General features: G+C 50.1%; 1 protein-coding gene and 1 pseudogene across 1 annotated transcript in view; one reads left to right on the top strand and one right to left on the bottom strand.

The window, feature by feature from the left end:
• The window catches only part of LOC137645620 (NADPH-dependent diflavin oxidoreductase 1), a 98,392-nt gene that overhangs the window by 67,209 nt on the left and 16,784 nt on the right, over positions 1–14,399 (top strand). Inside the window, exons 4-5 of the mRNA XM_068378431.1 lie at positions 7,016–7,160; positions 8,033–8,223. Of these exons, the coding sequence (XP_068234532.1) occupies positions 7,016–7,160; positions 8,033–8,223 (336 nt within the window). The remainder of the gene's footprint in view (positions 1–7,015; positions 7,161–8,032; positions 8,224–14,399) is intronic.
• LOC137646186 (5S ribosomal RNA) lies at positions 11,331–11,449 on the bottom strand (annotated as a pseudogene).

Genomic DNA, 14,399 nt, shown 5'->3' with positions numbered 1-14,399 from the left:
GACCTACTAATTCGCTGTTGCTAACTGGATTTGTTTTCACAACTATTTGGTGAAGTACACTTTTCTAGTTTTGAGCTTTCGCTGTGCAGGCTTTCTCTTCAATAAATCCTTGCATTCTTTTGTTGATATCGGATTATTTGTTGATGACTTTGGATAGTTTTTGAATTCCCCTTTGACCAATTCAAAATGGCTGACCCTTCTCAAGTCCCAAAATTCAGGAAGTGTAATGCTAGGGACTGTTCAAGGCGTCTTCCGAAGGCCTCTATCGATCCTCACACCGTTTGTTCCAATTGTCGGGATAAAACCTGTCAATTGGAAGATCGATGTGAGGAATGCGTTGGGCTTTCGGAATTCGATTTTATCGAATTCCAAAAATATACACGTAGGCTAGAGAGAGATAGAGTCAGGAGAAGTTCATCTCGTTCTGTTGATTTTTCCTCTCCTCATGCCCCACAACCTATTCCTTCCCCTGTAGTGGTTGCTCCTAATCCCCCTTCTGGCACTCAGGAACCTTCGATGGCTGATATGATGCGTGCCATCCAAGCTCTGGGTGAGAGAGTTGAGTCCCTGGCTAGTGACCGTAACCAGCTCATGGCGGACGTCAAGGAGCTGAAGTGTAAGAGTGCAGTGGGAAGTGATAAAGTGAGTGATAGTGTTGTGGATAGTGTTGCGCTTGAGGGTTCTTCTGTTCGTGCCTGTCGTCCTCCTAGTCCAGGACCTCTTGCAAGCTCCCAAGTCCAGGGGAGAAGCAATGTCGTACGACCAATGGGTTCGAGAGGCTTTAATCAGCGAACAGACGTTCCCTCCGTGGTTTCGGGCGTATCTAACCAAGATCGCCCCACCCACACAAAGACGAGAGAGCCCATTTATTCCTCGTCTGCGGAAGAGGTTTCTCGCAAGAAACCATGGACCAAGGTCTCACGACCGCTTAAGCGCAAGTCGGTCCCTTCCGCGCAAGTCCAACGGCCCAGTTGTAGCCACTGGGTCAGTTCGGACTCGCTGCAGTCTTCCGATGACTGCTCACCTCCTAAGAGAGGCAAAGCGGTACCGCCGCAGTCAGTTACACCGTCTGTTGCCGCACCTGCTCCTGCAGACCCCAAGTGGTCTTTGCTGCAGACCATGCAGTCACAATTAACGTCTCTGATGCAGGACTTTCGTGCGGAGAAGGTTGCTGCTGCACCAGCCTCTTGCCTACAACCAACCACACACTCGGTTGTGCGTCCTGTGGATGCTGAGGCAACCTTCTTGCGCACTCCAGTTGAGAGAGTTCCGCCACCCATGCGTTCCAGTGTACCCTGCCAGCCGCATGTTGACGTTCGGCGACGCACGGAGCCTTCCGTTGACGTTCGCGAGACACAACAACAGTCAGAGTTGTTTTGTTTTGACGCGGTGCGTCAACCTCCGCAACCCAGTGTGGTTGCCACTGCTCACCCGCATCAGGCTAGACAGTCTGGAGTAGACGCTGTGCGTCCCCGCGCTGCTATGGTTGTTGCCAGCTCACAGACTGGGCAACAGTTCCATGACGTTGCGTCCGGTTCAGTCACGCGTGCACCCGTGCGACCGGACTCGGCTAACCAGCCGTTACCTACTCCATTGCCGCTTCCTCCTCAATACTCGGATGATGGACTTTCGGATGATGATGGTGCCGCTCACGTTGATGAACCACATTCGGACCTTGACGAGCCTAAGTCCACGCAACCCTCTTTGGACTTTAGAAAAGTTCTAGCTCTGTTCAAAGAGAGGTTTCCGGACCAGTTTGTGTCTGTGGCTCCGCGCTCTCCTCCGTCAGAGTTTGTATTAGGTATGCCGTCATCCTCGCCTGCCTTTACTAGACTCGTCCTCGCACGCTCGTCCAAGAGAGCTTTACGAGTGATAGGAGATTGGATGCAGTCCAAAAAGAGTCTAGGGAAGACAGCCTTTATGTTTCCCCCTGCTAAACTCTCTTCTAAATCGAGCGTCTGGTATGCCACGGGAGAAGTTCTCGGCTTGGGAGTTCCTGCCTCTGCCCAGGGCGACTTCTCAAGTCTGGTAGACTCTCCCTGCAGGCTAGCCATGAGACGCTCAAAAATATGTTGGTCATCTTCGGACCTAGACCACCTTTTGAAAGGGTTATTTAGAGCCTTTGAGGTCTTCAACTTTTTAGACTGGTGTCTGGGAGCTTTAAGCAGGAAGATCTCTCCGTCAGAGAAGGAAACTTCCTTGCTCCTCATGTCCTGCATGGACAAGGCCATTCGTGACGGGTCTAGTGAGCTTGCTGCATCGTTCGTATCCGGAGTCCTCAAGAAGCGTGAGAACCTTTGCTCTTTCCTGTCAGCTGGAGTGACACCTTGTCAAAGATCCGAACTTCTGTTTGCTCCTCTTTCTAAGTGCCTCTTTCCAGAGGACTTGATTAAGGAGATTGCTGCTTCTTTGATACAGAAGGACACTCATGACCTGGTTGCGTCCTCTGCTCGCAAAGCCACCCCTTTGCCTACCTTGTCAGCTAGACCAAGGATGGACACTCCAGCGTCCCGATTTATTCCGCCCTTTCGTGGCAGAGCCTCCAGCAGAGGAGGTGCTCGTGCCGAAGGGAGACGTGGAAAGAAGAAAGGAACCAAGTCCTTTAAAGGCAGAGTCTGACTGCCAGCTTCTTCAGACAGCAGTGGGAGCCAGACTCAAGAACTTCTGGCAGACCTGGGAGAAGAGAGGCGCAGATGCACAATCTGTGAAGTTGCTCAGAGAGGGGTACAAGATCCCGTTTGTACGAAAACCCCCTCTAGCAACGTCTCCCATCGATCTCTCTCCCAGGTACAGAGAGGAAGACAAGAGACGAGCATTGAAACAGGAGGTGTCTCTCTTACTAGAAAAGGGAGCGGTAGTCAAAGTCCTGGACCATCAAACCCCGGGCTTCTACAACCGTCTCTTCTTAGTGGCAAAGAAGACAGGAGGGTGGAGGCCGGTGCTAGACGTCAGTGCGCTGAATGTCTTTGTCACAAAGCAGACGTTCTCCATGGAGACCACAAAGTCCGTTCTAGCAGCGGTCAGAAGGGAAGACTGGATGGTCTCTTTAGACCTAAGGGACGCATACTTCCACGTCCCCATCCACCCAGACTAACAACCTTTTCTGAGATTTGTTTACGAAAAGGTTGTCTACCAGTTTCAAGCCCTGTGCTTTGGCCTAAGCACAGCTCCTCTTGTGTTTACGAGGCTGATGAGGAATGTAGCCAAATTCCTTCTTTTAGCGGACATCCGAGCCTCCCTCTATTTGGACGACTGGCTTCTAAGAGCTTCTTCCAGTCGTCGCTGTCTGAAGGATCTAAAGTGGACTCTAGATCTGACCAAGGAATTGGGTCTCCTTGTCAATATGGAAAAGTCTCAAGTGGTCCCATCCCAAACTATTGTGTATTTAGGGATGGAGATTCACAGTCTAGCTTTTCGGGCTTTTCCGTCGGCCCCCAGAACGAGCCAAGCCCAGTTATGCATCCAGAACATGCTGAAGAAGGAACGGTGTTCAGTCAGGCAGTGGATGAGTCTGATAGGGACACTATCATCCCTGGAACAGTTCGTATCGTTAGGAAGACTACACCTCCGTCCTCTTCAATATCACCTAGCTGTTTACTGGAAAAAGGACAAGACGCTAGAAGAGGTCTCGATCCCCATTTCCGAGAAGATGAAGTCTTGCCTGACTTGGTGGAAGGACAGTATCAGCCTCAGAGAGGGTCTGCCCCTGGCTGTTCAGACTCCCAACCACGTTCTCTTCTCGGACGCATCGGACACAGGCTGGGGCGCGACATTAGACGGTCGGGAATGCTCGGGAACTTGGAACTCGAGTCAAAGGACGATGCATATCAACTGCAAGGAGCTACTGGCAGTTCATCTGGCCTTGAAAAGCTTCAAGTCTCTCCTTCAAGGCAAAGTGGTGGAGGTGAACTCGGACAACACCACGGCTTTGGCGTACATCTCCAAGCAAGGAGGGACCCACTCTATGACGTTGTACGAGATCGCAAGGGACCTCCTCACCTGGTCAAAAGGTCTAAACATTTCGCTAGTAACGAGGTTCATCCAAGGCAGCTTGAATGTCATGGCAGATTGCCTCAGTCGAAAGGGACAAATCATTCCAACAGAATGGACCCTTCACAAGGATGTGTGCAAGAGACTTTGGGCCACATGGGGCCAGCCAACCATAGATCTCTTCGCAACCTCGATGACCAAGAGGCTCCCAATATATTGCTCACCAATCCCGGACCCAGCAGCAGTTCATATAGATGCCTTTCTCCTAGATTGGTCGCATCTAGACCTATATGCATTCCCCCCGTTCAAGATTGTCAACAAGGTACTGCAGAAGTTCGCCTCTCACGAAGGGACAAGGTTGACGTTAGTTGCTCCCCTCTGGCCCGCGAGAGAATGGTTCACCGAGGTACTTCGATGGCTAGTGGACGTTCCCAGAACGCTTCCTCTAAGGGTGGACCTTCTACGTCAGCCACACGTCAAGAAGGTACACCAAGGCCTCCACGCTCTTCGTCTGACTGCCTTCAGACTATCGAAAGACTCTCGAGAGCTAGAGGCTTTTCGAAGGAGGCAGCCAGGGCGATTGCTAGAGCAAGGAGGACATCCACCCTTAGAGTCTACCAATCGAAGTGGGAAGTCTTCCGAAACTGGTGCAAGTCAGTATCGGTATCCTCGACCAGTACCTCTGTAACTCAAATAGCTGACTTCCTTTTATACCTGAGGAAAGAAAGATCTCTTTCATCTCCCACTATCAAGGGTTACAGAAGCATGTTGGCATCAGTCTTCCGTCACAGAGGCTTAGATCTTTCCAACAACAAAGATCTACAGGACCTCCTTAAGTCTTTTGAGACCACGAAGGAGCGTCGTTTGGCTACACCTGGTTGGAATTTAGACGTGGTACTAAGATTCCTCATGTCAGAAAGGTTCGAGCCGCTACAATCAGCCTCCTTTAAAGATCTCACTTTAAAGACTCTTTTCCTGGTTTGCTTAGCCACAGCTAAAAGAGTCAGTGAGATTCACGCCTTCAGCAGGAACATCGGATTTTCATCTGAAACGGCTACATGTTCTTTACAACTTGGTTTTCTAGCCAAAAACGAGCTACCTTCTCGTCCTTGGCCGAAATCGTTCGATATTCCAAGCCTATCAAATATGGTTGGAAATGAACTAGAAAGAGTCTTATGCCCTGTGAGAGCTCTTAAGTTCTATTTAAGACGAACTAAACCTTTACGAGGACAGTCAGAAGCTTTATGGTGTTCAGTTAAGAAACCATCTTTGCCTATGTCAAAGAATGCTTTATCCTATTTTATCAGACTGTTAATACGAGAAGCTCATTCACATCTGAGTGAAGAAGACCAAGCTTTGCTGAAGGTAAGGACACATGAAGTTAGAGCTGTCGCAACTTCAGTGGCCTTTAAACAAAATAGATCTTTGCGAAGTATAATGGACGCAACCTATTGGAGAAGCAAGTCAGTGTTCGCATCTTTTTATCTTAAGGATGTCCAGTCTCTTTACGAGAACTGCTACACTCTGGGACCATTCGTAGCAGCGAGTGCAGTAGTGGGTGAGGGCTCAACCACTACATTCCCCTAATTCCATAACCTTTTTAATCTTTCTCTTGAAATGTTTTTTATTGTTGTTTTTGGGTTGTCCGGAAGGCTAAGAAGCCTTTCGCATCCTGGTTGATTTGGCGGGTGGTCAAATTCTTTTCTTGAGAAGCGCCTAGATTAGAGGTTTTGATGAGGTCCTGTGGTATGGGTTGCAACCCTTCATACTTCAGATCCTAGGGGTCGCTCAGCATCCTAAGAGGATCGCGAGGCTCCGTAAGGAAGACATACTTAAAAAGGAAGAGTAATTGTTCAAGTCGACTTCCTTACCAGGTACCTATTTATTTTATTTTTGTTATTTTGATAACTTCTAAAATGAAATAAAAAATCCTTAGCTCATAATAATGTAAATATTTATTGCTGGTCTCTACCCACCCCCCTGGGTGTGAATCAGCTATTATAATCACCGGCTAAGTTAAATATTGAAAAATGTTATTTTGATAATAAAATAAATTTTTGAATATACTTACCCGGTGATTATAAATTAAAGGACCCTCCCTTCCTCCCCAATAGAGACGCAGTGGACCGAGGAGAAAATTGAGTTCTTTGTTTACAATGAGTACTGGGTACTTGGACGACAGATGGCGCTGTTGAAGTACACCCCCTACCTGCATAGCGATCGCTGGCGGATTCTTTACGTAGAGTTTTCTGTCGAGCAGCAGAGCTGCAGCTATTATAATCACCGGGTAAGTATATTCAAAAATTTATTTTATTATCAAAATAACATTTCAAGTTGTAGGTGGAAATGTAAGTAATGTTTTAAACTAGCATTAATTTTTCCTGAAGGGTGAATCAGAAGTGCGGGTATTAATAGTCAAACGGGAAATAGATTACATTGCAGTAAATACTTTAATCATTTATTTTTTTTAAAGGTATTGTTTAAGTAATACATCCTATTCTTGTTTTTTTATTTTTGAATAAGAAATAGCAAGAACAATATGGATTTCACAATGTTTTCCTGTGTCTGCTGTCTTTACTAGTCAATTATTTATATTACTCAAAGAGTATCGAATTAAATAATTTATGCAGAACATTTTATTCTTCATTCTGTTTCCTGATTGTTCTGCATTTGTCTGATGTTATTGAAAATATAAATACTAATTGCATGTTGGTAAAATCATTAGCGTATGAAGAGATGAGTGTGAAATTTTAGGTCATAGAACTTAATTTTGCTATGCAAATCTTAAAGCACTAGTTTTTTTTTATATTATAATCTATTTAGCTACCGAAGATCTTGCGTAATTGAATGTGTATTAAAAATAATTCTGTTTTATTTAGATTAATGTAGAACTACATAACTATTTTGTGGTCAGCAATTTGGTTTCAGATATCCATATGGTGCGGTGTATTTAGCAAAATAATTTTAAACTAAAACCTTTGCTGTTGGAATTTACAATTATATGTGGTCATGTCTCTCTCAATAGGCTAAGGTGATTGATTCTGGCACAGCCTCACAAATGATTCCCCATGGTCCAGCAACAACTAGTGACCACACTGTGACTCAGCAGATTCATCATCGTGCTCAAGTAAAAACTACAAATAGGTTACGGCAAGAATTGTTGGGCTTAGGTAAGATATTAATCTTTGAAAATTAGAACTGAGAGATCAATCTGTAGAGTATTAATGCTATAAAGTACATGTATCCCTGTGAGTTGTGTGAGGAGTATGGCTGGTGTATCTCAAGTAGATAGGGTTAGGAATGAAGTAGTGAGGGTAAAAACAGGTGTAAGAAATGAGTTAGCAGCTAGAGTGGATATGAATGTGTTGAGGTGGTTTGGCTATGTTGGGAGAATGGAAAATGGCTGTCTGCTAAAGAAGGTGATGAATGCAAGAGTTGATGAGAGAAGTACAAGAGGAAGGCCAAGGTTTGGGTGGATGGATGGAGTGAAGAAAGCTCTGGGTGATAGGAGGATAGATGTGAGAGAGGCAAGAGAGCGTGCTAGAAATAGGAATGAGTGGCGAGCGATTGTGACGCAGTTCCAGTAGGCTAGGCTGCTTCCTCTTGTCGCCTTGGATGACTGCGGAGGTAGCAGCAGTAGGGGATTCAGCGTTATGAAGCTTCATCTGCGGTGGATAACGGGGGAGGGTGAGCTGTGGCACCCAAGCAGTACCAGCCGAACTCGGTTGAGTCCCTCGTTAGGCTGGGAGGAGTGAAGAGAGGAAAGGTCCCCTTTTTTTCATTTGTTTGATGTCAGCTACCTCCCAAAATTGGGGGAAGTGCCTTGGCATATGGATTACTTCTCACATAGTTTATTTATTTATGTATTAACTTTCTGTACTGTGCTATTTTTTCCTGTTGGAGCCCTTGGGCTTATAACATCCCACTTTTCCAACTAGGGTTGTAGCTTAGCTAGTAATAATAATAATAATATGTCATTGATTCCCCTAGATCAACCACACTTCTTAATTTCATTTTACTTGATTTTTCTTTATTCTAACAGATCCAAGTGATGGAAGTGAACTTAGAAGTCGTAACGCAGGTTTATCCGATATTAGTGCTGAAGATTTTCAAAATCAGTTATTAACGGATGAACAAAAGAGAGATAAAATGGTAGAAGATATGATCACAATGACAAAAGAGTGGAAAGAACAATCGAAAATTGCCAAGAAAATCATACAGAAAGATGTTGATGTAAGTTGTGAAGAAGTATATATCTTTGTTTTCAAATTTGTAGTATAAATAACATGTAAGCTAAAGTATTCCCTTTTGTCTTTTTGTGTGCCAGCAACATGTGTTTCCAGTAACAAGCTCTGTACAGTACTTTAAAGAAAGAAATATTTTCCTGTTTTCCTTAAGGAATTTCTGAATACTTGTTGTTCCAAAGGAGTTTGCAAACATGACAAATTCGGAGATAATTTGTATTTTTCCTAACCATACAAACCTTAGCTATTTACATTGGGTTTACCTTTTAGCGTAGCTGAAATGGCGAGCCATTAGAATTTAACGAGGGTGTATTACCTCCGCGCTAGTTAGCATGGGGGTAGTGGAGTGGTAGCTAGCTACCCCTCCCCCCCCACACACCGGTGAACTGCTTCACTTCACTTAGAGGTAGGACTTGTCTTGGGGGACAGGGCTGGCGGGCAAATATATGTAAATAGCTAAGGTTTGTATGGTTAGGAAAAATACAAATTATCTCCGAATTTGTCATTTGTTCCGTAACCGAAATACTGTACAAACCACGCTATTTACAAAGGGTGACTTACCCCTTAGGAAGGGTGGAAAGTCCCCAGCCATACTGGCTTTGGCTTTACCCGGGAACTCAGAATCCGAGTGAGTCGCACTCGAGAAAAGGAGTCCCTGCACCTCACTAGTTCCTTGCTCTGCAAGAAACCGTGTGGCCTACATAAGCTTGTGTGTGAAGGAAGAAGTGTGACCCGTCCTAGGCAGTTGACCTGGAGTTCCAGAAGGAACTCTGGGTTAGGACGTTCCCAATACCACCTCGTCAGGGTATGGGGGACGCGACAGTATTGACTCAATACTCGGAACACAAGGAAGCATGGTTTACCTGCAGAGGTTTGAGGTCAGCTATGCAGAGACCAGGATGCTGCTTCCCAGTAGACGGGATGATGAAGAAAGAAGTAAGGGCCAGACATACTTCTTTCTTTCATGCAGACTAAAACCTGATAACAATGCTCTCAACCTTCTGCTACCTGTCCAAAAAGGAGCCTGAGGTTAGACCAGCTGTTGTGTAGCCACCACAGAGCGATAGAAATGTATCGATACTCCTGTGGGTCACGTCCTGCAGGAAGCAGGCTGCGAAGGTCATTAGACGCATCCAGACTCCAGCTTGTAGCACCTGCGTCACAGAGTAGTATTACTCGAAGGCGAGGGACGTTGCGATGTATCCGACATCGTGCTGTAGGGCAACGTGACGGGGAAGGGTCTGGATTCAGGTCGAGATGAATGTCCTTGAGTCCGAGCTGAAGTACTGGTGACTCTCCCCCGTGTCCTTCTTGTGCTCCCAACCCGGCTGCACGTGAGGACAAACTGCAGCTGTTCCCAAAGATAACCCCTCGATTCCTTTACTGGCAAGAAGGAGAAGGTTTTGGGTCATCTGATACAGAATGGTGACTCGAAATCTTGAAGGAATTGGACCGAAGGGCCGGGACCTCAAGATTCCGAGTCCAGCCAACAACTCAGGAGCGAACCTGAATTTTGCCTTCCCCCATTCCTTAGAAAGGGCGGAGTCGTACGAGACCAAGAAGATTGCTTACACACTGGCCGAGTCCAGAGTGAGCAGTAGCCCCAAGACGGAATACGATCAGAGGCCTGACGTAATGGGTCTTGAGAAGATCTCTTAAGGGACTAAAAAGTCCGAACCATACTCCATGTTGGAGGTCTCACTCTGACTGGGGGCAGCGACGTTCGCAGCTTCGCATGAGCGAGGAAAGGTCCAGCGGGAAGAAAAAAATTTATTCCTTTCAGCCTGAAGGCCAGGGAAAGGCTGAGCGACAGGCTTCACTGCCGAGAGCGGAAAGGAGTTTCCTCCCGCCGAAAAGCAATAAGACCGTTATTGCTGGAGAAGAGGTCTCAAGAGAAGAGGTATCTCTCCCACGACACCAACCACAGAAGACTCTCCACTTCGCCTGGTAGACCCCTGCGGATGACTATCGCAGATGACGCGACCTCCACCCCGCGACTGTAGCGGGTTGTCTCTTCTTGAGGAGGAGGCGTAGTGACTCCAGGCGTGAAGCCGAAGCGATGCCCCGGCTCGGGAAAGATGTTGCAGTGTGGTTGTTTGAGTAGCCTGTGCCGTGGGAGAAGCTCTCCCGGGAGTTCTGTCAGGGGAAGCACAGGGTCCGGAAACCGTTCCGCGTATAGTCCCAGTGGAGCTCTCAGGGCCATTGAAAGGTTGACAGACAACCTGGTCTTGTTGAGACCCATTCTCAACAGACAACAAAGGAGGGAAGACGCAGGCGTCGATGTTGTCTCACCATCACCAGAATGCATCTTGCCAAAGAGTCCTGGGGTCTGAGACTGGGGGGAAGAACAGCGGAAGCTTGAAGTTCCAAGCTGTCGCGATCAGGTCCCCTAGGCCAGGACTTGCTGGTTACTAAAGGCCAAAGACCCCCAGGTACACTCTATCTGCGAGGCTCTGCTCAGATAGTCGGAGAGAACATTCCTCTGCCCGGAATGAGCGAGCCGATAGTGGTATTGAGAGGATCTCAAATCATCTCAGTATCTCTACTGCAAGATGCGAAGGTATGAAAATGCGTCTCTTGCTGGTTGGAATACGCCAGTAACATGAAGTTGTCGCGCACGGAGCGACTCGGCAGGAGCTGTAGGATCTGTAGAGGGGCCAGACTACGGCCCCTAAGCCTTCCTGAATGATGGAGAGGTATCCTTCAGGTCCTGACCATAGGCCTGAACCGCAACATGCCCCCCCCCCTTTTCTTTGACGAGTCCGAGAACAGCACCAAAAATGTGGGGAAAGGACGAGAATAACCACTCCCATCAAGAGGTTCCATAGGTCAACACCCATTGCAGTTCTAAACGTTCCGCTGGTCCCATAGGGGCCAGAAAGTCCGGTTAATCGTTGCTTTGAAACCACCAGAACTTGGGCCGCCCCACAGGGAACTTATCCTGAGACGACCGTTCGGGACTTTAGACGGGTCAATGAGGAAAAGAGACCTAGGAAACGTTCCAAGGTAGGGCTGAAAGCTCTGCTTTACTGAGAACAGGTACTGCGACTCTCCTCAGCCTTTCCACAGTCAACTGAAGGGAAGGCTGGAAGGAGGAGGCAACAGCATCTGGCGTCCCCAGGCGGTCACCCATCCAAGTACCGACCAGACCCGACGTTGCTTAACCTCGCTGGACGGACGAGAAGCGGGGTTTCCAACGTGGTAAGGCCTTTGACTCAATATCATGGCTAGATACTCCAGATGTTGAGGCAGAAGTAGAGAAGGGTCCTAGCAAATTACCATGATCCCTCACCCATGGTAAGGATCCGGAAGTTTGTCCCGGCGTTGAAGAAGGTCGAACCCGAGCCTACCGGAGTTGACCAGACATCCAAAAGGCGAAGGAGGCAGAAGCCTGCTCCTGAGTGGCCATGAGAAAACCAGGGAGAGTTCTCTGGGGAAAACCTGCGATGCCGCGGCAGGATCGCCACACCGCATCTTAAGCAGGAACACCTGTAGTCTAGGCTGAATTCCAAGAGCTTCCTGGAAGATGGATGGAATGGAAACTAAAAGTACCCGTCCTTCCGATCTAGGGCCTAAGGAGTCCTGCCGCCTCGTTACCAGTCTGATCGATTCTGCTGTTCCACTCTGGACGAAGTTTGTTCGACAAACTTGATCAGAGCTGAGAGGTCGAGTACGGAATTCCCGTCTCAGATGCTTTCCTACGAGAAAGGATCGACTGAAGAAGCCGGGGGGTGAAGCCGTCGACGATCCTATGGAGAACCTACTCCTAAGGCATGGATCATTCTGCCCAAACAGGCAAAACTCTTGCCGACCCCATGGCATAGAGGTTCAGTGACACTGAATTCGCTGACAGAGACGGCAGGCACGATATCCTTGGCTGATCACGGAGATCGGGCAGGAATCGGCATCGGGAAGCTGTTATCCGGATGAGTAATCTTAGGTATCCTCCCAGCGTGAGACCTGCAAAGGGGGGTGGCCAATCCTAGAGTTCGTGAACTCTGCTGCTCCCTCTAGGATTATGCCCCCCCCCCGGGAGAGCCTCCCGTGCTACCTGTTCCTGACTGGAGGGGACTGCTATTGGACACCTTGTCTTAGCTGCCGTAGCCGGTCCGATAACGTAGGCCGACGAGGCTGAAAGAAAGAGGCTCTGGAGGCCTGCAGGGTCTGGAAGAAAGGGCCTTGGAGGAGTGAAAACGGAAGTCGACTTCCTCCGCACAACCGCTGTCCATGTCTCTGTCCTTGGGCACAAACAAGCTCTTCCCAAGGATGGAAGAGTGTCTGAGTTTGTCGACATCCACGGATGAGATACCCGAGAGGAAGCCCTCGGTCACTGCGTCTAGATGGTCCAACATCGAGTTTGCCCGCAAGTTCGAAACTTGGCGACGAAACGCCAAGGTGCTTGAGCCCGAGAGGAGGAAAGTACCCATGACCTTCCTGGAGCTTCCTTGTACAAAACCTCGGGTCGCAACCAAGGAGGGAAAGGACCTGGTAAGCCCCTTTCACGAGATGGAGAAGAGGAAGGGGTAAACCAGTCACCCCTTGGCCGACGGAGAAATCTCGAACGGAAAGCTCCCTGGCAAAACCCTACCAGGGAATGACGAGGAAGGGCTAACCCAGGTTCTGGAATGAAGAATGTTGCTCAGACCTCCCTGAAGATTCTTCCTGCTCTTGCATGTGCCATGCTCTGCGTTTACGGGGTGAGGACCTTGTTCTGGAAATACGCTGCAGAAGTCTCGCCAGGCTGGCCATGTTGCGAAACCCTGACGGGAATCGCGGTCGCAATCGCCCTGGCGCTCGCGCGATGGTAAATCAATGGTTTGCGCGTGGCCGAACGTGTAAGCGCCCATGCGCGGGCCCGCAGGAGCGCAAACGAAAGTGTGCGAAGGAGCGCAGAAGGAGGGCGAGCGTGGTAGGAAGGGCGAGAGCTGGTGGTCGGCGAGCGATGACCCGTAGGCGAGCAATGGATACTGCAGGAATCAAGCCGACGTTCGCGCGACGGAACACCGTGGGTCCGCGCGACGGAACACCGTGGGTCCGCGCGACGGAACACCGTGGGTCCGCGCGACCTAACGCCGTGGGTCCGCGCGACCTAACGCCGTGGGTCCGCGCGACCTAACGCCGTGGGTCCGCGCGACGGAACGCCGTGGGTCCGCGCGACGGAACGCCGTGGGTCCGCGCGACGGAACGCCGTGGGTCCGCGCGACGGAACGCCGTGGGTCCGCGCGACGGAACGCCGTGGGTCCGCGCGACGGAACGCCGTGGGTCCGCGCGACGGAACGCCGTGGGTCCGCGCGACGGAACGCCGTGGGTCCGCGCGACGGAACGCCGTGGGTCCGCGCGACGGAACGCCGTGGGTCCGCGCGACGGAACGCCGTGGGTCCGCGCGACGGAACGCCGTGGGTCCGCGCGACGGAACGCCGTCGGTCCGCGCGACGGAACGCCGTGGGTCCGCGCGACGGAACGCCGTCGGTCCGCGCGACGGAACGCCGTGGGTCCGCGCGACGGAACGCCGTGGGTCCGCGCGACGGAACGCCGTCGGTCCGCGCGAGGGAACGCCGTCGGTCCGCGCGAGGGAATGCCGTCGGTTCGTGCGCGGGCGCGCATGAGCGTAGGCGCGCGGGCACGTGGGCGTGTGGACGCGCAGGTGGTCGGGAGACCGATGGCGCGTAGGCGGGCGATGGCGCGTTGACGAGCGATGGCGCGTTGACGAGCGATGGCGCGTTCTGGCGAGCGATGGCCCGTAGGCGAGTGAAGGCGCGTTGGCAAGCGATGGCGCGTCGGCAAGCGATGGCGTGTTGGCAAGCGACGGCGCGTTGGCGAGCAGTGGTGCGTTAACAAAACGCTAGCGCGCAGGCGAAGAATCGCGCGGGCGCATAGGCGATCGCTAACGCGTAATAGACTAGTGATGGTTAGCGCGCATCGCGCTAACAGAAGGCGCGCAGGTGCATCAGGAAGGTGAGCTCTGAAGCAAGCTGTTAATCAGGCGATCCTAGACGGTCAGAAAAAACCGTTGGCGCCCATTGGTGCGTGGCAGAAAAGGGCGCGCAGATGTGCGCTGGCGATTGAAGAAAGCTGGCGCATAGAAGGACAGAAGTAAAGGTGAGCGCTGGCGAGCAGGAGGAAGATCTACGGCAAGACTCAGCTACCGGAGATCGTGGTACACAG

Source organism: Palaemon carinicauda, chromosome 8 (assembly GCF_036898095.1).
Source record: "Palaemon carinicauda isolate YSFRI2023 chromosome 8, ASM3689809v2, whole genome shotgun sequence".
Classification (NCBI taxonomy): Eukaryota; Metazoa; Arthropoda; class Malacostraca; order Decapoda; family Palaemonidae; genus Palaemon; species Palaemon carinicauda.
This window is presented reverse-complemented; position numbering and strand designations above follow the sequence as displayed.